Source organism: Podarcis bocagei (assembly GCF_964188305.1).
Source record: "Podarcis bocagei genome assembly, chromosome: 7".
Classification (NCBI taxonomy): Eukaryota; Metazoa; Chordata; class Lepidosauria; order Squamata; family Lacertidae; genus Podarcis; species Podarcis bocagei.
The window spans coordinates 51,053,526-51,076,844 of record NC_138132.1 but is presented as its reverse complement, the minus strand read 5'-3'; the positions used below and the strand labels follow the sequence as shown (position 1 = coordinate 51,076,844).

The window sequence follows — 23,319 nt, the reverse complement described above, 5'->3', positions numbered from 1 at the left end:
TGAGCACTGTTTAACTCACAAGAACCCCATATTTGTTCCTATTTCCTTTTTAAAAAAAATATATTTATTAAAAGTTTTTAAGATATAACAAGAAAAAAGAAAAATAAACATACAAAATAAAAAACAGTTAAAAACACACATTAATTTTCAATAACATAACTTCCATACAGTTATTTCCTCGGACCTCCTCATACCTCCCTTCTTTGTATTCCAGTTCGATTTGTTAATTCAGCAAATCCTTACCATTAAACTTTTACCCATTTGTGAAACCTCTTTTTTTTCATATCTCTTAAAGCATTACAGCTGGAAACCGCTTAGTTTCTATCCAACATCCTTCTAACATTCATTAATTTTACAATGTTTCTGTAAGTAGTCTTTGAATTTCTTCCAGTCTTCTTTCACCGACTCTTCTCCCTGGTCTCGGACCCATATTTGTTCCTATTTCCTATTGGTGCAATCCTAACCGTGCCTCCACAGAAGTCCTACTGAAGTCAGTTGGGCTTACTCCCAAGAAAGTGGGGTTAGGAAGATGCTAACTGCTTTAACTGTGGTATCCATTTATAGAAGGGGGGCAATTTCCAGCTGTAATCCTATACAAAGCAGTCACCAGACCAATATTTGCGTACAAGTATACCGTAATAACAATTTAAGAAGAACCTGGAGGCTGGATCAGGCCAGCGGCCCATCTAGTCCAGCATCCTGTTCTCACAGTGGCCAACCAGATACCTGTGAGAAGCCTGCAAGCAGGACCTGAGCATAGCAGCACATTTCCCACCTGTGGTTTCCTGCAGCTGGTATTCAGAAGCATTACTGCCTCCAACCATCAGGGTTGGTAGCGGAGCTCACCAAAATATGTGGCTGAAGAGAATCATTTCAGCGTTTTGAAGTGCAACTATGGTTAGCCACTTCGAGGTGAAGCCTACAAGTGTATGGGCTGCAGCCAATCCTAGTTCTACTCAAGAGGAGATGCACTGAAGTTAACGGATATGACAACCTAGGGCCATTTACTTCAATGGGTCTACTCTGAGCAGGACTTAGTTGGCCAACCCAATGCCTAGTGCTATCAGATGAAATAAGCAGCAGTCTTAGTACCAAAACAGACATGGAAGAATTGTGTTCTGATTTTCTGTGAATGGATGAAAAGGGGCGATGAATTTGATTGGAAAATTGGTGCTGGAGATGGGGGTGTTTAACGATTTCCCCACCACCATCATTTTCCTGTTCTAACTGCCCCCATGCCCAGCTACTAGCCCTGCTGTATTGCCCCAAGTGGGGCTAATAGCAGGTGTGTGGAGGGGTGGTGGATTAGACTGAGAACAAGCATACCCACACATGGAAATCACATGGCAGATCTCTTGGGCCATACCTATTTTGGTCCTAAGTGACAGTGGCAGGCATAAGGAACCAAGGGATGGACAAAAAGTGCAGGTGGAGGAGAAGTGTGGGGGTTGGGGTGCAGGGACTGGAGATGGTAAGAGCACATTTCAAGACCATTTGCAAAGCTGCCTTTAAAAGTGAAAGTCCCTCATCTTCACATGGCAGCTGCACCAGACAAACCACATGTGTTGCTATGAACAAATGAAGGCAGGCTACCACAGGCCTCTCAGAATATCCGTAACAGCTGCGTTGTATACCTCAAGAATATGCACCAAGAATGCTCCACTCCTAAGAAAAGGTTCTTGCTGTCTTTGCTGCAAACGGCTGTGTTTAACAGGGGAGATGCTCAGGTGGGCAACCCCTTGAACCCAGATCCCTGCAGCTGAAAACCCGTTGCTTTTGAAGCTCATGTGCTGGCTTGAAGTCTCCCTGAACAAACTGTTTGAATACTTTCAGAATGCCAGTTTCCATGGCAACAACCAATTGTGTCCTTTGCAGAGTTTGGGTCTATAAATAATTTTATTTTTTTTTATCCAAAGTTGCGATATTAGCTGCGTGGGAACAAAGGAGGAAATGGGGGCACTGAAGAGAATATATGCAGGAACATATATTTCCAACCTGCGCTACACTCCTTGCCCTCATTGCAACAAAGAGTTCAAGGGATCTTCCTTTGTCTTGCTGAGGCTTAGAAATAACTTGGTACATGACAGGAAACTGCCTCCTGAAGATCTTTCATATGGAATATGGTTACCAATGGAAAACACAGCTTGCTGCAGAGCGAAGCCATCACTCTCAGGTTATGCAACCTGAAATGGATGTCCGCCTTCACCAACTGGGTGTCCTCCAGATGTTTTGGGCTACAACTCCCACCAGCTGGTCTCTTAATGCCTCTTGTTTGCCTTGTTGGGGAGGTGTGTGCATGTGTAGAACTGCGTCTTGCATTGCAATCCTTGATATATTCACTTCAAAGGGGGCTTAAGCCTTAAAGTCATTCCAAGAATCTCAGAAGAGCCCTGCTGGGTCATACCAAAAGCCTCTCTCATCCAGCGTTCTGTTTGCATGGTGGACTAGCAGATGTTAGAAGGCCACACAATTGTTTCCGTAATGAAGTGACCAAACCTGCCGTGTCATGTTTTAAACAGAGAAACTAGCCCATAGACAAGTTTGCAGTTCAGGTAACCAGAAGTGTCTCAGGAGTTTTACTCCGAACATACACACAGTTGCTGGACTGTGCCCACATAAAAGGCTGTATGACAAGCTTTGACAACTTTTTGCAGATGTATGAGCTTGCTCACGTACCTACATTGCGCTCTGCAATGATATCACACACACACAAATATTGTGCATCTTTATATGTATTACAGTTACTGTAATCACCAAGCAAAAATTTGAAAAAAATTGGATTTCACTCTGTAACTATGTGCATCTTCACCTTTTATTTAAGCACTTGATTAAATATATAGCATTTTCTTCCAAGTTTAGTTTTCTGCTATCCCAGTATGCAGTGCTTTTTTCAAAAAAAATATGTTTAGGGGTATTCTCATTTTCCTACTCATATTGAAATACTGCCCCTCAATGAGGCCAAACTTATATTAACAAAATGCTTAGGGGTATGTGTACCCGTTTCCCCCAGAAAAAAAGCACTGCCAGTATGGATGGAAAGCACCGAAGCGGGGGACTGTGGAGCGCTACTATAAAACTTCCACTAGATGGCATTATCATGTTCTGAAGGAACTAACATAGACTTGCATTCCTCCTGAGCTGTTTAGCCTTAACCTGTTGTTGTTGTTTATACATTAATGGCACATATGGACATAAGCAGAGCTCTGCTTGATAAAACCCAATTGGGCACTTTTAGCCTAGGATCCTGTTTCTACCAGTGCCTCCAGGAAGCCCACAAGCAGGGCATGAAGGAAAGAACCTTCACTTGCTGCTGCTGCTGCTGCCCCTGCTCTAACCTGAGAGAATGCACTGCATGAAGCTGAATCCTATCAGACAAAATAGGAAATGAGACATTAGCACTAAAGGCCCCATCTTAAATCAAGTTTTCTATGTTTGATTTCACTGTCAGCTATTAACTAAAACATTTATACTAATTAGGGTTGGCATAGGTCCAGATTTCCCCAGACATACCCAGAATACTGCAGTCGGCAGCAGTGTCTGGGCAGAAATCAGGCAAATGTCCGGGGAAATCCGGAGATATGGAAGCTGTTTTTGCCAGTTTCCCATAGAAATAGCTCAAAATGAATTTATTTTTGCATCCCCCCCCAAAAAAAAAGTTTGACAACTTTCCTGTCCAGATTTTCACTCTTTGAAATATAGCAGCCCTAACTATCATTGGATATGGCTGCAGTGGAAGGCTTAGATGGACCCAAACTCCTAGGGTATGAGCCTAGCAGCTGCTATTCCATGGCACACTGCCTCCATTTAGCCATCCTGCTTAACATAGAAGCTCACAGCTAATTTGCCTGCTCCATTAATTTGTACAGTTCCCTGTTCAAGAAATGAAAACCAGTGGCCATCACTGTGCATGTCAACAACTGAAATATCACGTATCTGATATTGATTCCTATAGGACACCACCGCTTATTGACCCTTTAATACACTATTGGGGGGTGGGAGCAGTTTGTTTTGAGAGGAAACACAAATGAGGGGGGAGGGGTACTGATCAGGATGTACCAGAGAATAAAGAATGTGCCAAAGAAGTAGCTTAGCATGATTTTAGTCATTGATAGTAGTCTCCCTTTTTTAATATAAACCTGTCATACTTTGATGGTTCCTGTTGTGACGTGGGGTTTGTGATTTCAGCTCTCTTGATATAACATGCTGGAGACAGTTCTCTAGTAACACTTCTTTATTAAAGCAACAAGACTAAAGACTGGGGAGAGGAAAGCTACATTTATAGGGACAGGGAACTAGCAAGAAAGGATACATTTTGGAGGGAACAATATCAGGCAATCACAGTCCTGCCTTTTGGAGGGAACCAATAAGACAGAGGATCCAAATACAGCAGCTTAAATGAACCAATAGTAGCTGTACCCTCTGGAACCAAAAGGCAGTTACTTTACCCTAATGCAAATACAGACAATAATAATACAGATATAAAATCCTTTGACTCAATACACAACAGTTCCCTGTGTTTCTATTTCCTACAAGAGTTAGTCTTCTCAGCTGGCCTCTTTCAGTCATGTGAGATCAGTCTGGAGAACATATGTGGGCAAAAGCATCTTGCCTATATGTACATAATCTTCCAACATTCAGCTTCATTAGATGGCCCCACTGAGTTTTATCAGTGAATCTCTATCCACTTTCTTAAACAATGCATAATTTTATACATCTCTTTGTGATTGCACCTTAGATTAGTATAACTGTACTGTGTAATATTAGTGGTTTTATTTTCAGTCACTGTCTAAATTATCACTAATGTGCAAAACATATTCTTATATACGCTTGGCAATTGTATATTTACTAATGATTTCCACAAGTTTTTCCAGAACAGAGATACGCTAACCAACCTATAATTTTCCAGACTTCCTCTGGATTCCTCTCGAAAAGATGGTAATACACTGGCCACTTTCCAGGCCTCAGGTATGGAGGCTGATCTTAAAAACAACTTACGTATTTTTGTTAGGAGAGCAGCAATTTCACACCTGTGTTCCTTCAGGACTTTTGGGTGGATGCCATCCAAACCCAGTGATTTGTCAGTTTTTAATTTGTCAACAAGGCCTAGAACATGGTAGTCCAATGCCTTTTTAGTGGCCCTAAGCAAAATTAGACACACACACACACCAGCCCTTGCCTGCCTTCCCAAAGTGGTAAGCAAGGCACTGTACTTTGGGAAGGTGTGAGGGCTCTGACAGTGTCCTAGAGTCCTCCTGTCTCTTCACAAAGCCTAGTTAGTGCTTTCTAGCTTTGGGAAGGAGATAGGAGGGTTCTAGGACCATGCCAGAGCCTTGCATTTCCTTCCCAAAGCCTGGCACCTTTGGGAAGACAGGAGGAGGGCTGGGGGCAGTAGGTTGTCAGATTTTGGCCTCACCCCCCCCCCCACAATAAGGCAGTGTGTGGCCCGTGGGTTCCATGTCAAAGTACTCTTGCGGCCCACTTGGTATGAAACAATGAATCGCCCTAGCCTGGAATATCTTGTCACTACTCAGTTCCTCAGATTCCCTTCCTGCAAAAGTAGGCACAGAGATCTGCCCTATATCTTATTATGATTTTTGTATTCTCTATTTTGTATTTATTTTATTTTTTTTGTAAACTGCCTTGTGATCTTCAGATGAGGGGTGGCATACAAATTTAATAGATAATAATAATAATAATAATAATAATAATAATAATAATAATAATCTGCTGTGAAGAGAAATGCAAAAACAACATTCAACTTCTCTGCAAACTCCTTTAGGATACCTTTGATTCCCTTATCATCCAAGGTTGAACCACCTCCCCAGCTGGTCACCTGCTACCAATGCATTTAAGGAGTTTTATTGCTGGTGTCCCTTCTCCAGAATTTGTATCCTGAAAGAACTATGCCTCACTGGTTCCATTCCACCACATAAGTGGTATACCACATACAGCAGGCGTAAGGCAAACTCAGCCCTCCAGATGTTTTCAGACTGCAATTCCCATCATCCCTGACTACTGGTCCTGTTAGCTAGGGATGATGGGAGTTGTAGTACCAAAACATCTGGAGGGCCGAGTTTGCCTCTGCCTGACATACAGTATAAGAATTAGGACATCTTGTTGTTGTTTAGTCGTGTCCGACTCTTCGTGACCCCATGGACCAGAGCACGCCAGGCACTCCTGTCTTCCACTGCCTCCCGCAGTTTGGTCAAACTCATGCTGGTAGTTTCGAGAACACTATCCAACCATCTCGTCCTCTGCTGTCCCCTTCTCCTTGTGCCCTCCATCTTTCCCAACATCGGGGTCTTTTCCAGCGAGTCTTCTCTTCTCATGAGGTGGCCAAAGTATTGGAGCCTCAGCTTCAGGATCTGTCCTTCCAGTGAGCACTCAGGGCTGATTTCCTTAAGAATGGATAGGTTTGATCTTCTTGCAGTCCATGGGACTCTCCAGCACTATAATTCAAAAGCCTCAATTCTTCGGCGATCAGCCTTCTTCTTTATGGTCCAGCTCTCACTTCCATACATCACTACTGGGAAAACCATAGCTTTAACTATACGGACATCTTAGCCTGTTGTTAATCAAGCATCTCTTTTGGTACAAGGAAAGTTTTTATAGACTAGGTTGTGGAAGGCTAACATAGGCCTTTCTTTCCACCATGTTAAGGTGGTCCATTGTGGACTCCAACTTCTTCATTTGCTCCCTCTTGTCCTCACTTCCTCAAGACAGCCTGAAGACCCCTTCCCAACTGACCCAGTCACCGCAGCTGCCTTGGTTGCTAGGCAACCAGAGCATCTCTCGTCCCATCAACGAGTAACTTCCCCCTCCTCTCGCCCTATCGATTCAGGCTTTCCCTAGCCCCATCTCCCTGTTGCTAAGCAACCAGGGCCCTAGCCTCCTATTGGCCGAGGCGCTTCTTTCTTCCCCGCCATATCAAGGCAAAGGCAAGCACGTGCCCCAAACACGCGCAGAAACAGACCCTCTACGGCCACGCCCCTCCATCAGAGCCTGGCCCAATCGCCACACGCTGAAGGGCGGGGCTTTGGGGGACGTGATTGACAGCCGCTGATGTTCGGCGGCACGCGAGTGGTTGCCGTTGGGCGGGCGGTGAGGAGAGCTGAGAGAAAGCGGCGGAGGTCAGCGGAGCTGAGGAGGGGGATGAAGGAAAGGGTGCAGGAGCTCAGACCAATCGCGACGCGTCAGTGGGAGGAGTGGGCGGGGCAGCGAGCGCGAATGAGTCCCGGCCTCCTCCTCCTTTCCCAGCCGGCCTGGTCGATTCACTTCCAGCCGAAGAGGGATCCTTCCGCCTTTGGAATCACACACACTCACCACACATAACGGCGGCGAAGGAGGCGGCGGCGGCAGCAGCACTAGCGGCAGCAGCAGCACCGTGTGTGCCTCCGCCTATTGCCTACCGCGGGGGTTTCTTTTGTCGTGCTAGTGGCCGTTGGAACCGGAGAGGCGGGGGAGGAAACGGCACGGCGGCCGGGCGAAGCGGGTGGATTGGCCGCCGGGGGGAGGAGGAGGAGGCGGCGGCTGACGGGAAAACAAGGGAAGAAAGGAGGAGGGCGGGTGAGCAGCGACGGCGGCGGGCTTTTCTCCTCCGCCCTGCCGGAGAGGGGGATGGAGAGAGCCGGGCTGAGGCGGAGGGAGGGAGCCGCCCCGTGAGGGGGAAAGGAGGAGGGTGGGAAATCAAGAGGAGGCCTCCACTCCTCATCCGCCAAATAACGGGCCTAGGCCCTCCCTCAGCTCCCTCCCCTTGCCCCCCCCCCCATTTAGCCTCGGTTTCTGAGGAGGGGGGAGATTAACACGTGAGGCCCACCCGGTTCCCTACCCCTTCTTTTCATGCCGGGGGGGTACCTCAGCCCCTCGCCCGCCGCCCTCCTCCGCCCTTCCCCCAGCCTCGACCATCATCAGCCCGTTGAGGAAGACCCTCGCCCCTCCCCCACCTGATCAGGGCCCCCTTTGGCCCTCCGATCGAGGCCTTCTGCTGGGGTCCTCACTGTTCTCTCCTCTCCCTCTCCCCCATTGGGGTGCTCTGATTTCGTGCTTGGCCCCATCTCTGAGGGTCCTCCACTTTTATCCGCTTTTGCAGCCTTGCAGAAGCTGCTCTGCCTCTGCCTCCCTCTCTCCCTCCCTTTTCAGGTCCTGCACCCTTCATTAATTTGGTCTCTGCACTTTTACCCTTATTAGCAACCAGATCCTCAGTCGTAGTTTCTTTTTCTTTTTGGGGGTGGTGGGTGGGGGTGCTCTGTCTACCTTTCCCTTCAGTGTTGGTATCTGTGCTGCCTCCTTTTACAAACCAACAACCAAACCCTCTTTCAGGCTAGGCCCTATTAGCCAAGTCTCTATCTGGGTCTGGTCTTTAAAAAAATATCCCCTCCTGTGCAACACGTCTCTGGCCACCCTCTGCCCTGGGGGGTTCTGCTGCCTCTGGTGGCAGTAGCTAGCAGCATGGTAGAGAAGAGGTGTCCACGACTGCAGAGAGAGAGTGTGTACCGCTGGTTTTCTGAGCTGCCTTCTCCTCAACGGGTGGAGTTCCTTTGTGGCCTGCTGGACTTGTGCATCCCACTTGAGTTACGTTTCCTGGGAGCCTGCCTAGAGGACCTGGCCCGCAAAGACTATCACTCACTGCGGGATTCCGAAATCAAGGCCAATAACCCGGCTGATCTGGGCAGCCTCACCAACCTGACGGATGAGGTGGTGCGCAGCAAGCTCTTGGTCTCACTTGCACTCCTGGGCTCATCCCACCGGGAAGCAGCTGGCGTCCTCTTCCGCACCCTCACCCATATTGACTCTGTCATCAACAACTATGGACTGCAGCTCAATGAGGGTCGGACTGGGGATGAGTTTTTGCTGCTCTTCACCATGGCCTCCAACCACCCTGCCTTCAGTTTCCACCAAAAGCAGGTGCTGAGGCAAGAGCTCACCAAGATCCAAAACATCATTGCCAGTACGAGCAAGAATCCCAGCACTCCCACAGCTAGCAACATGGGAACTTGTCCTGGTTGCCACAAGGTGTGTATTACATCCAGGGACTTCTCTTCCAGGAACTGTAGAGATGGCAGGGACAGTATTCTTTCCTTTCTGGGAGGAGGGTGTCTGCCTATTAGGATATAGCTGAGAAAGAGTGTCTTGCAGCTATGGTTTATGGTGGCTGTTGGCTAGTTTCACCAATGGGCCAGAAAGGTCACTTTTCTCCCTATCCCACTTCCCTTCTTCTCATCAGTAGAGTGTCAAACTCCATTCTCTTATGTGCATTCTTCTCCTAGGATGCTCTTTCTACACATCAATAGTTGGTGTTCTTTTTTAAACTCTAGTAAGATAGTCCCATGCCTAATGGTCAGAAGCTGCTTAGATGTGGGTCCTAAGTAAAACAATGGCCATTCTGTGAAGTGTATAGCTGTTTTGCACTGGCCATTCTTTAGATAGACCAAGAGAATAGCTTCCTGCTGTTTTACTCTGGAAAGGTAGAGACCTAAGTATTTGCTTTTTCAATTGTGCTTGAAATTGTTTATTTAATGATTTAAGATAGCTGAGTGAATTCTATGTGATTTGGAGCTACAGGTTAAAGTTACTTCCTGCAGGCATCCTTTATTAGTGTGCTGGTTTTGTCACTGTTATTTTGACACTTTCACATGTGTCTCTTGTGTAGCATCAGTAAGGAGAGATGAGGCATGAATGGTTTTACATTCCAGGTAAGGTGCTGATAGAGTGCTATAATATAAAAGAGTTTTGAGACTTTTCAGAAGTGGTCGAAGGCAAGCTTTGCTTTTGTTACTGTGGCTTTGTAATGTAAACTTGACAGATCAATACACTACGTATGTTAAAAGTGAAGCTTTTTTAAGGATTTATCCTTTAGAACTTTCACTGTAAAAAAAAACTGTTCTGGTTCAGGAGTTCTGACACAAACTTGTCCATTCTGAGACTGATAGGTCTGTGAATGGAAGCATCTATCTGATAGCTAATATTTACTTTGCTAGAACATTGCTTTCCGTGTGTGTTTAAGAGAGAGAGACCTGCTTGTTGGTTGGTATATAAAAACAGTGAAATGTGTTGTTTTGTGAATTTTGATAATTCCAAGTCTCCGTATATTTAAGAAACATAAACTCTAATCTATCCTTACTGTAAACTTTTTTTTTGCTATTCTTTGTTTCAAAAAATAAAACTTCATTTATTGGAATAAACTGACATTTTTAGACCAGCTACAGGTAGCGCACGCGCTCTCTCTCTCTCTCTCTCTACACACACATACAAACACACAGCTATTGGATTCAATCTGTAGCTAGACAAGCAACAGACAACATTCTCTGGCAGTTCCTGTTAAATGATCCATACAAATCACAAGTACTATTAGATGTGAGGCTTCTTTACACACTTGTAAAGTCCAATACTCTTAAGTGTCAGAAAACCACCACAATACATTTCTATGAAAACCTTTACCACAGAGAAGAAAAAGTACAAGCCTAGCTTGAAACACTACACAGTAGGATGTAAGATGTATTTTCTATCATAGTTGGGACTCATGGAAGTGGCCAGAAGGTGTGCTGTGGGCTTTGAAAGGGGAATCCCTGAACTTGGAATCCCTTGGGTGGAGAATCCAAAAAAGAGCTTCCTTTTGGCATCCTGTGGGCTTTGTGGTATAAATCAGAAAATATAGCATCTTTGCTCAGAGTTTATTTAACTCACGACTGTATCAAAAACATGGTAGCATACTATAGTAACAAATGCTGAGCAAGTATAGTGCCTTAGATTCCTGGTACTCATTTCCAGCTCAATGAATGCCTTCTCAGACACATCTTAAAATCACAAAAAGGTATTAAAAAGGAATGTTTTCCTGTTCTGAATATAGTTCATCATTAAATATCCATATAATGGTGCTTAAGTCCAACAACATCTCTATGGCCATAGATTTCCCATCCAAGCCTTAGTCTGACCAACTTTTTTAAGGCATTATGTTATGCAACAAATTTCCCTATTAGCTACTGAAGTAAAGAGTACTTTTTCTTCATATTTTCTGTGAACTTTGACAGTGATCACTAACAGGAAAACTAGTGGTGAAAAGTGTATGCTACTCTAAAGTAGGCTTGTATAAATGTCATATTTTCAATGCTTATTCAGGTGCTTTGATTCTACAAATAATTTACTTATTAAAATATTATATCAACAGCAATAATTAACCCTACAGCGATCAATAATCCTGAGATTGTCAAAAGGGGAAAAGAGAACTATCTGTATAATGATATAAAACAGTTCTTTCTAGAATGTTGCCTTGGAGCCACCTAATCATTCCTGGTTTCAGGAGCATGCTAAGGATAGACATGTTCCTCCTTCTCTTGCACATACTTACTTCCCCCTCCGTGGCTTCCTTTAAATGTCATCCCTGACCCCCTTTAACCAGGATTTGCAGACCATTTGTAAATCCTGGTTAGTATTAATCTTAGCTAATATTGAGGCTGGCATAATGCTACATCATGTTTAAAACAAACCATGAAAGGTGGGATTTGCACAGGAGAAGGAGGGAAGGAAGGAGCTTGATGCTGATCTAATCATAGGTAAGAGTTTGGGACTGATCCATTTTAAAAAGAAAATATGGCAAGAAAACAGGTGACAAAAACTTAACACAAGAAGAGCTAGAAAGGTCTTCTGGGGAAGAATGTTCTACAGGCTGGCTGCTGCTATAGAAAATATACACTCATGTGTACCTTCTCTCCAGCAAGTGGAGGTTTAACAGAAGCAACATCTGTGAAAGAGATATTTGGGGTACCATTCTCTTTGCTTGTTAGCTTCTTTTACTTGATGATACTTGTTGTACATTCTCCTTGAAACCTAACACAACAATAAGATATTCTTAGGCTGCAGTTGTAACCCCACCTACCTGGTAGTAAGCCCCATTGAATTCAGTTAGTGCTTATTTCTTAGTAAACAAAGTTTGGATTGTGCTATTAGTCTTGACTTTATTTGTTGCCTGCGTTCATCCAGTTGTTTGCTTCCTTGAGAGCAAAGTTTATCTTTACCCACTTTTCTTGTAAAAAACAACCAAAGTTCCTGTTGTTTATCAGGATGCTAATGGATAGCCAGTTCTGTGATGAATGCTATTTCTTGCCTTCAGTTTACAGTTGTAGTGTATAACAGTTTTTATACAGAGTTGATGCCTGGATTACTTAAAACAATTACATTTAGGCTAACTCTATTAGAGTGTGGGGGTGTACTTTAGAAATAACAAATACTGGTCTTCAACACCTTTTTATGACAGTAGTGCTGGGTGGGCAAGTGCTGCTTTGGTGCACATGGTTCTGTGTCTCAGGGATGATGAAAGACATAGAGATGGACAGAGTATGGTGCTGTTTAGAAAGCAGATGGAGGATATTAGGAGACCATTAACATTGGAAGAAAGTGTAACTGGATGAGGAGCAATAACTTATTGGGATCCTGCTGGGGCCACATTTCAGAAATAGGCGAGTAGGCAAGCTAGGGGTCCTAGCATGGACTAGCTGGCTCCAGTGTGAGTTGTGTGCAAATGTCCTGTTGTGTCTAGAAGGTGGGAGGTCAGTGATTAGTAAGGCAGTGTATATAATGGTTTATATTCCAACAGTTGCATTCTGTAACTTTAAGAAAGGGAAGGGCCACAGAAAACACAGCTGATTTTGTAAACAATTGTTTTACTGCATTTCTTCCTTCTGAGGAATATCAACAATATGTTGCATTAGAGGAAAAAGTTACAGTTGTATTAAGCCCCAGCTACAATAACATTGGTAGCCATAAGTGCTGCATTTGGAAATGATTGGGGCCTTTTGTTCATATGTGTATTTTATGAAAGTGAGTCATCGTATTAGGTGAACTTGTGTTGGTTGTGAAATGAGAGTCAGGCTTATATCCAGAAAATGAAATCTTGAGGAAGTGAGGTACCCTTTTGCAACTAGGATAAACAGTAGTAACAAACTGATGCAAGCTAGGCGTCAACAAACAAGAGTCTTCAGGTTGTTCACATGGTTTTGGTTCATGTTCAAAGCCAAACCTTGAACTGAATCCTAATTTGGAAACCTCATAGTGTAATACCCTTTGGATCCTCATCATGGGTATGATAACATACCATAAATACAAAGGAACTTGTAAATAGGAAAGTTGCTTTCAATTAAATAACCATGGGGCTATTAGAAGATTCTGACTTGGAGAAATAAAACTGACTAGTTTGTTTCTTGTGGTTTTCTTCCTTCCCAGGTCACTCCAAGATCTGAGACCCCCATAAACAACATCGGTAACAGTTTAGAAAATGCACTACATACATCAGCACATTCCATTGAGGAGTCATTACCCAAGAGGCCTTCAGGGAAACACTCAAAAGGTGCATCTACGGGTTTTGCATGATATTTCTGTGTAATACTCCCATTTTTGAAGAAAAAGATATATTTCTGCTTTAAAATATTTTAAGAATTGACTCTAGATGATAAAGTGTGTTTGGTGTTTCTCGTTCAGTGCTGAATTAATATCAGTTTATAGATAAATTGATGCACATAAATTATTCCTGGCAATAAATTAGTATTTAATGCTCATGTGCGTTGTAGGGGGTTGGACTAGATGACTATTGTGGTCTATTCCAACTCTACAATTCTACTATTTCTATTATTTCCATTCTTTGCATTTCTGGACTTGGTCTCCAACACCAACTAGACATCAGCAAATTGTCCTTTGGAAGGAATTCTGATCTATATTTTGCGTGTTATAACCAGTAATGCTTTTTCTGTATTGAATAAGCCTCTTGCGTTCCGTATCTCCTGTATAATGATTAAAAACAATTCTTTTGAAACCACTGGTGATTTCAGAAAATGCACTGGGGTGTTGAAAAGTTGGATTTGCAACAAAACGTTGCAGTGTGGAGTTCCAGTTAGTAATCTCCCCTCCAATATACTCCAATTCCCCTCCCATTTGGTTTTCTGTTCTTCCTTTCCTCTTCCCCCTTCCCACCCCAGTAGTTCACCAGCATTCCATGGTGACTGAGCATGCTCAAACCTCATTAGGATTTTTCTTAAGATGGGATTTGTACTTCTGCAAACTTCCGGCTTTCTCCAAGTGTGCTGAAACTTCCCTCTTGTGCCAGGGTTAGAGAGAATGATGATTCTACAGCAAAGACTTGGAAAGCAGAAGCCAAGTTATTTGTCCTTTGTTCCTTGACTTTCTGTGTTTTGGAACCTTGCCAGTGAAGTGACATTAGTTATAAGTAGACATAACATTTCTATTAATACATACTTGAAAGTAAAATGTGCAGTGAATCCAAATTCTTTGTTTAGTTCAGTTTTGATGAAAACAGGAAATGCTTAATTTTCTAGGCGTGCTGTTCCTGGTTTGGGTATATATTTGTGAACAATCCAGCGGTAATCCAGAAGGAAAGGAAAGTGCCTTGTTCATTCCCTATTTATTTTTCAGTGCAACAATTTTATCTCTCGCCTCTCTGTGGCAGTTCTGTAACTGCAACAATTATAGTAGCGCTTGCCCCCAGAGCTTCTGGTTAGCCACAGGAGTTGCTATTCTTTATTGTATTGGTGTGCAGGTGTGTTTTCCATGGCTATGTCTTGCATTCCTCCTTGTGTCTTTAAAATATTATAATAGTACTAAATGATTTAGAGAATCAAAACAAGGGAGTATGCTATTATTCATGCTTCTTTGTGTCTCAATCAAGTACAAATCTGCTTTCAGTTTTTCTAGTTCATGCAAGTGGAATTAATAGCCAGGTTGTATTAGCCCACTTCAGTAGAGACTTACATGGCAGATTCTGAATTGACAGCCTGTCTTGTGCATGTAGGGCAAAGCACTGTTGTACTGAATATCCAATGCTTCAATTAAGTTCCACTTTATAAACAATTGTATGCTGCTTTCCATTGTTACCTCAAGTCCAGTTATTGTTCTTCTGTGGTTTTTCATAATTTGTATGTTTCATACCTCAAGGGCATACACTTCCAATATCAGTGGATCTATATAGGTCTGGTCCTCTCTGTTTTCACTGGGATTTTAGCATGTGAGATCTTAATGAGCAAAACTTACCATTCCTAGCACCAGAATGAGATACAGGTTGCTTATTAAAATCTCACATTCTAAAATCTCACTGGAAGTCTTGATACCTTTCCTAGAGCCAGAGTGAGTTATCCAAACTTCCATTGGGATTTTAGAATGTGAGATTTAATTAAACAAACTTTAACTCACTCTGGTGCTAGGAAAAGTATCATTGCTCCCAGTGTTCTGTTTCAATTGGCAATCCCCAAATATCATCTAGGATTATTTGTGATACTACCCTCTTCACCAAATGATTTGTTATGATGGAAAATCTTGTACTGTCATTAATATAGGCACAACTTCTCTTGTGCCAAAGTATTGTACATAGACACTCAACGTCCTAAAGTATGCTTTGAAGCAAAAAGAGTTAAAACTTGACTATGCTAAATACTAAGCAAGTCCAAGAAGTTTAATTCATTATGAAGTTCAGCTTCTGTCTTTTTGTCTACATATTAAATTGAGCTAATTTCCAAAAGAATTGAAAACAGTCTTTCCATTCTGTGAGATCACATGCACAGACAAAACTAGAGCCTCCCTGACAATAATCCAGTGAGTGATCTGTGTCTAATCAGTCTAGTCCAGAATTTCCCAACCTGGTGCCTCCCAAATGTGTGGGACTACAGCTCCCATCATCCTCTACCATTAGTCATGCTGGCCTGGGTTGATGGAACTTGGAGTCCAGTAACATCAGGAGGGTACTGGTTTGTGAGAACATTGCTCTAGTCCAATATTAAAAACAATGAATACAGGCATTCAGTAGACCAGTACCTGATAAACATTGGACATTCCTTTTATCTTATTGTTGCTAGAGAACCTGCAATTAAGGTCCCTGAATGTAAACATAAAACAAAACAAGATTATTCTCTCTACTTTTTGGGCAGATGATAAGAGCAACAAGTAGTATTTATGTATTTATGTCTGTTTAGAACTGTAACAGATGTTGTCCTGACCACAGCATATTTTCCAAAAGCATAGTGTGGGATAAAGTACATTAAACCAGATGTTGAAGAGAATTCTACATTCGATAAGCTTTTACAGTAGTAGTTTATGATGGAGAAAACATTAAAACCTTACTGCACAGGGCTCCTCATATGACTTTTTTGGAGCACTTACATAAGAACATATATAACAGGTATGCAGTCATGTCAAGAATGTAGCATCTTCCAAGCTCAAGCAATCATTGCAATATAGAAACATGTGATTTTTATGTGAGGTGGTGTATAGGGCTCTCTTTCTTTTAACATTTTTAGTAGGGTGTACAACAAATAGTGTGAGACAGTTCTGCATTTATAATGAAGCGGTAGAGAACCTCAGACCAGGGTCTGAATGATACCCTTTGGCTTTTACTACTGATCCTTGAGTTGGATCCCCAGTTACACCCCCTCTTCCCAGGCCACACCCTAATTGGTCTGACATTTGGCCCACCTTCTTGCCCTCCTTGAGTGTTTTTGCCTGAGTGGAATGTTTCTGTAAACTCTGATAATGCTTCTTCCTTGCCTGGATGGAGGAGAGGTGTGAGTGTAAGAAACTAGTCTTTCTCTACAAAGGTAAATTTTAAATTAGCTGCTCCTCCTCCTTTTGCCTCTGACCCCACCCACCACTTTCATGTGGCCCCTGAAGATTTCCAACAAGGGAATATAGCTGTCAGACTGAAGAAGATTTCTACCCTGTTATAGATGTTGTACCTCAGCATAGAATTGATCTGCATCTTAAAGTTTTTTCTCTCCCAGGTTATTTTCCTGCACAGAGTGGTTAAATTTTAAAGAGATGAAAGAATACTGCTGATTGCTAGTTTCATTATTTCTTGCTATTCCTATTAACTCATTACTCAGTCTGTCTCTTGCTCACATATTTCCTAATATATGTTGCTTGTATACACAAATGTTTCTCTGGACGACTTGTTTAAAAAGCATTTGAAGCTGAACATCCGGTGGTTTAAAGAAGATGAGGTTCAGGTGTCAGCAATAATAATAAGAGGTTACCCAGAATATATCCACTCGCATGTGGAGGGAAGGGAAAAGCTTAATCTTTATATTGCCAGTATTGAACTGATTTGGAGATGATGGCTCCCAACCGAGTGCAAATATGTGCACTTACATCTAACTGAAGTCAAGTGAGAATAATATTCATGCAAGAATTGAAAAAGTACTTCTACATTTTCCTGCAGCCTGCTTGGAAGCTATAGTCACTGTAGTAGTTTTTGTATCGGGTCCAAATATGAAAAAATATCAGGGCTAACACTGCTGAGAAAACTTCTGTCAAACAGCACCTGTAGTATACAGGCCTTAGTCTGAGAGGAATATAACCTGATAAAATAGAAAGCGCCATAGAACAGGAGATCGTAACATGTGGCTGGGTCAGGACCAGTGCCATTTGATTGTGAGGGCCTACTATGAATGGAAAACTTTGGAAAGTGATGTGAAGAAGTATGTCCGGCCCTAGCCAAGGAGAATGAAAACCAGATGAAACTCCAAATACTTCACCATTTAAGATTTCAAATGATGCAAAATTAGTAAAACATGGATTTTCTGTCCATTGTGCAGCTCTACCATGTAGCAGTATTCTAAACTTAAGATGAAAGGGAATGTTGAACCTGAACTCTTTTAAATTTATGGCCACATTTAAGTACAGTACTGCAATTTTCATGGGATATTTTAGTAGTATACTTTTAAAGCATGGAAATTGTTTATGGCATATTTAAGTTCTTCTGTTTCTAATGTTGTTAACCTACATTGAGTCTATGTGGTATAGGCAATTTTAAGTCTTAAAAGGGGTAGATGATGCAGCCTTTTGATCAACTTTAGAAGTAATGGGAATCAAGATGTAGCAATACGGGTCAGCTGTCACGCAGCAAAATGATTTGTTTTTGGTGATGACTATCCCCCCAAATTGATTTTTAAATTTATTTTATAGTTTGAATAGTCATCATTTTGTTTTCTCTGATCAAGCAAAAAAGAAAGCAGAAGAAGGAAGAAAAGACCAAGTAGAAAATGCAGAGCTGCTATCTTCTCTAACATCTTGCGTTGTGCTTCTTAGGAAGGATCATTGATTTATTGCATTACCTCACTGCATTGAGTGTATCCATTTCATCAGTGTATCATGCCTGTGCTATTTTTAACAATAACTTGAAGGGGCAGCACTGATGAAATTACATCATTTACATACACGGCTGAGAGAAAGTGGTATAAATCACCAAGATCATTTAAGAGAGTATCCCTGTGTGACTCATGTGAACAGGTTGGGTGACTTCAAAGAGTGATTGGATGGGGCTGTTATTCCTTGAGTAGCAAGAAGCTATGCATTGATAATAGTTGCATTTTCTGTATTTTGACTTGGGGCAGGTGTTTTGTGAAATACCTAGCCTTTGTAAGAGTTTGAAGATGAATTACAGTTGTTTGTTTTTTCTACTATCATCCGAAATACGGCATGTCATAGACTCCTGTTTAAAGTACTTTGGAAGGACTTGGGTGAGGAGGGAAGGAAGAATAGGCAGGTCTGGACTGGGTTGGTATTTGTTAGATTTCTGGAAGGCAACTGTTCTCTGATAGTTCATGCTTGTAAATAACTACTTAGCGGTAGGGGGAAAGAGTTAGCTTGAGGCTACTTTTTAAACTGAACGAGGCAATTGATTCTTTCAGGCTGTAGTGTAGATTGTCAACAAGTGGGCATGTGTGGGCACACTGGCCAGTAGCATGTGTGGGCTTTGTTGCAGTTGTGTGTGACATCAGTATCTATAAGCTTCTAAGACAGGGTGGTCCAATGCTCATCCCAAGGGCCGCATACGGCCCTCAATACCTTTTTTGGTGGCCCTCAGCAACATTTGACGCCTGCCCTTAGCCCTCTCACTGCCTTAACCAAGGCTGGGTAAGCAAGGAGCTGGGCCTTGGGAAGGAGGTGGGAGGGCTCTGCTGAGAACAGGACAAGACAGCCAAGGCAGGATTAAATCCTATCCTCCATATCAGCAGATGTAACTACTGACGTCAGCAGGTAGGTGTGGTATGGGGAAAATGGTCTCACAGGGTAATTTGGCAGGCCAAGATTAGCCTGTGAACTGATGTTTCCCCACCTTGGCATACAGTATTATGATGTAGTATTATAATATTTTACATCTTAAAATAGTATTCACTATTTTTATGTTGTATGTATACATGTATATTCTGGTTACGAATTCCATGTTGTCCACTGAAACCCCCATGTAATCAATCATCAAAATGCAGAGAATCACTTCCTCTTGTTCACAATCTTAATTTCATAATTTTTTTACCATTTTAGGTCTGAATTATATTAAGGCTGCAGTTTTTTAGTCACAAATGTTACTCTGCATAGAGCTTTTTCAGACTGCCATCTGATCTGGCTGGGGTGTCTTATCACAAGACAGTTCTCAGGCGCATGCTGTCAGAGCAGCTGCTGATACTATATTGTAGTCCCACTGACAGGTTCCAGGTATAATCCTACATGGATTAATTAATGCCTGAAAACATGAACGTTCTGCAGCTGCTTCAGATCCTGATTTGATTAATTCTGACAAGCGGCTGTTTATTTCACAGGATACTGCAGAAATTCAATTTTAACATTAATAGACTTACTACCCTGAATTTGTCCAATCCTTTTTTAAAAGGTTATGGCTGCATTGTTTAGTCATGAATACTACAAATCAGGCCTTGTCCATTCAAGCAGTTGATCACATGGTAAAATTGTTGTTGGGCTGTATCACAAAATTACCTGTAGAGAGACCGCATACCAGAATGATTTCCTGTTCATAGAGTAGGTAGACCTTGTACATAGAAAAATAGTGCATCAAAATGAATGTTGGATTCAATTCCCCAATTTGATCCACCTGATTTGTCATTGTAGAAACCCTCTGTCATATCCTCCATCCTAGCATTCCCTATCTCTTTAAAAAATAAAAAGGCTCACACTGCTCCTACCCGTTGATAATTTTTAGTTGCCCTTTTCTAGCTCTTAAGAAATCATTCTGAGACTGGGCAACTAACTGTGCATGTCGCTGCAACATAGGTTTATATTAATCTACTGTGACATGCATCCAGCCTGTTTAATAACTTGTTTTAATTTTGTGTACTGAACGTTCCATTGGGCTATGCCTCTAGAGATCCTGTGTTTGGAGCAGTCCAGGTTTCCCATACAGAGAGTTTCCTCTTATTACAGTTGGAAAGTGAACCTTGCATGTTGTGCTTTAAAGGCTTTATTCAAAGCGAAGCCAAATGTTGTTTTTGTGGCAACCCCCCCCCCCAAAAAAAAATCATTTGCAAAATTAGCTTAAAACTTTTCTGCCTACAGCTTGTTGGCTCCAAGGATAGGTTTCCAAGATTCAAAATGGTAAAAATGTGAGTGTTCATTTTGGCATTGCCAACCTCAATAGTTCTAGATGTTGATTCACATCCCCTTTCTCCCCGAAATGAAGCTACCTTCGACCAAGTATAGATTTCCTATATTTGGAAAGTTTATATTTAAGCTGCAGGTTGTTAACTGACCTCTGAACTTTGGATGATCGTGCTTTTCAGAAGGGATGCGTGTACTTACTGTATTACCTTGAAGTCCGGAATCTTTGTTTTTTTACCTAGAACTGAGATTGGCAAAAAAATTCAGGACATTTGTTTAGACTGATATGAAGTGTGGCGCTGGAGATTCTTTGACATTTTTTAATTCCACCTTTGTCTTTCTGCACACATTTCATAGATTAGGTGTGCAGTGAATAGGAGGTAAGAATTTGAAAGAGTAGTGTGATGATCAACAATATATTCTCGGCTCCAGGAACAGACATACAACACTGTTTTTCACAAGTTTGTTCATTTTCTTTTTTTTAAGTCTCCTAGAAAGTGGGCAGACTCAGTAGTTTTATTCTTAATACAAGATATAGACTGTTATCCAGGGAGTTTTAAAAAACTTAATACCTTTTTGCTTCTAGCATCAGATCATACTGTGTTGTATTCAGCTGTTTTGTGCAGAAATAATATGCATCTGGTTTTTTGTTTCCTGTTCCTGAGATGAGTCATTCCCCTTTTAAATAGCAGTTGTTTTTTTCTCATAACCCTTAATATACTAATAAACTTCTGGAATACTTATTAAGATGGACTTTGTGGTTAACTAAAATGCTGACTTCACTACTCCTCTGGCCATTGAATTCATACTTTGTTTTGATTGTTATTTTTTTAAGAATGAAAGGATATGAGCACAAGTTTTTCTTTTAATTTAGATCCTGTTTTTGGAGACACATGAGAGTTATTCACCGTCTGAAACTGAAAATACCCATTTGCAGAACCAGCCAGGAACATAAAAAAGATTAGCACTGCAATTTAAAAGTAAGGGGCACAACCAATAAATAAGCATTCCATGTGTTTGTCCCTATGAATATTGCTATTCCATAAAACAGGAGCAGGAAATCTCAGGTCTAGAGATAAAATATGGCCCTCCAGGTCTTTCCAACCTTCAAGACACTTCCCCAAACTTGGGGCTTCACTGCCCTTTTCAGTGCTCTTCTCAAGTTCTTTTGCCTGGCTGGAATTTATTTATGTGGGAATGTTGAGGGTGGCAGGAGAGGATATATTGATTATTAATATCCTTCCTAACTCGCACTAGCAAGTTTCTTTATATAGCAGAGTTACATTCCCCTTCTTATGCAGCAGAAAACTGGTCTTAAGACAATAAACAATTCATTCTGGCTTGCCCAGATTAAGATATGTTCTATTATTCCTGGTAAGACCCCTTTGATCCCTCCTAAAAGAATAAAGACACAACAGTCTTATTTATAAGTAACAAAAAGTGGTTTTTCTCATGAACAGGCAGAGCACAGTGTGATCCCTGAAGGCAGGCTTTAGGCTTAAAGTTACAAACATGTACAAACAGGTTTACCCCATATGGGAGATAACCTGGGGGACTGCTTGGCTGGCAGCCAGCAGTACAGTCCAGGTGAATCAGGAGGTTCACAGGACAAAAAAAGATTGAAGAGAGGGAGGTGGCTGCGTGACTTGGCCTTTTACCAGGTCTGGAAAGGTCACACCCACCTACCAGTCACATGCAAGGAAGGATGCTCCAGGCCAGGAGGAACAGGAAGTTTCGACTGGCTGGACCAAACATTCCCTTGCATGTCCACTCTAGCAAAACAAGGAATGTTGTATTTGACTTCTCCCAGTGGATTACATCCCCCAATTTATTTATTAAATTGTATAACACCTTATACCTGTAGACCTCAGGGTGGTTCACAACATAAAATCACGATACAAAAAACAGAAAATACATAATAAAAACAAAAACAAAAACCACCCAATAATCCCCCTTCCACACCACATTTTAAAAGGGCATCAGATGTCACTCAGCCAAAGGCCTGGTTAAAGAGAAACACTTTCGCCTAGCACCTAAATGTGTATAATGAAGGCACCAGCTGAGCTCCCTGAGGAAAGTATTCCATGAATGGGGAACTACTGCAGAGAAAGCCTGTTCTTGTGTTGCCACCCTCTGGATCTCTTGTGGAGGAGGCACACAAAGAAGGGCCTCAGGGTCTGGGTAGGTACATATGGAGACAGGTAGTCCTTGAGTTATTGCAGTCCTTGAACTGTGATAATGCCTCTGGCCAGGATGAAGGATTGAGGTGTGTATAGAAACCTCTGCTTCTTGCATGGCTGAAATACATTTAACTGTACAAAGATATGAAGTGCATCCTCTGCTCTGTCTACTTCACCTCTGGTCCTGCCTGCTATTTGCATGTGGCACCTTGAGGCCTGCCAATGAAGCTCTTGCACTGAAAAAGTTCCCAGCCCGTCCTGAAAAATTGGAAAGCACTTTGAAGAGTCTACAAATACTGTAATCACTAAATGGCAGCTCTCCTGTGATTAACTGTCACTAGCTACTGTAGACATTCTGTTGCTGATTTATTACCAGATCTCTTCCCCTCTCTTGACCTTGAAATCTAGTGTAAAGCAACCATTTAAGATTGTAAAGCCTTCTGAGTAAAGGACTACATGCTTCTATAGAATTTAGTAGTCTTTAAGTTGGATATCAGTTTGCTTATAGGAAAAAGATGTCAGTGTGGTATGTGAGCTGTGTTAAAAGATTTAAACAACCTTCCTTGTAGAGGTAAGGAGGTCTGTGGTGTCCTTTTTTAGATCTGCTTTCTTAGAACAGACTGAATGAAGGTGAAAATGGAATGTTAACCTGGTTGCACATCATGTTAAACCATAGTTAATGTCTGAACCTGAGTTTGTGGCTGATTCCTTTCCAAATAAAGCACAAGCTGCACCATCAGTTTGTTCTTGCCTTACT

The 23,319-nt window shown here is 42.0% G+C and overlaps 1 protein-coding gene across 2 annotated transcripts in view; it reads left to right on the top strand.

Annotated features, from left to right (window-relative positions):
- Positions 1–7,045: 7,045 nt before the first annotated feature.
- The window catches only part of ZCCHC14 (zinc finger CCHC-type containing 14), a 37,137-nt gene continuing 20,863 nt past the window's right edge, over positions 7,046–23,319 (top strand). Inside the window, exons 1-2 of one of the 2 annotated variants that reach the window (XM_081199977.1) lie at positions 7,046–9,012; positions 13,216–13,339. In XM_081199977.1, coding sequence (XP_081056103.1) covers positions 8,449–9,012; positions 13,216–13,339 — 688 coding nt within the window. In that variant the 5' untranslated portion in view covers positions 7,046–8,448. The remainder of the gene's footprint in view (positions 9,013–13,215; positions 13,340–23,319) is intronic. The other variant, XM_081199978.1, reaches the window with a different exon arrangement.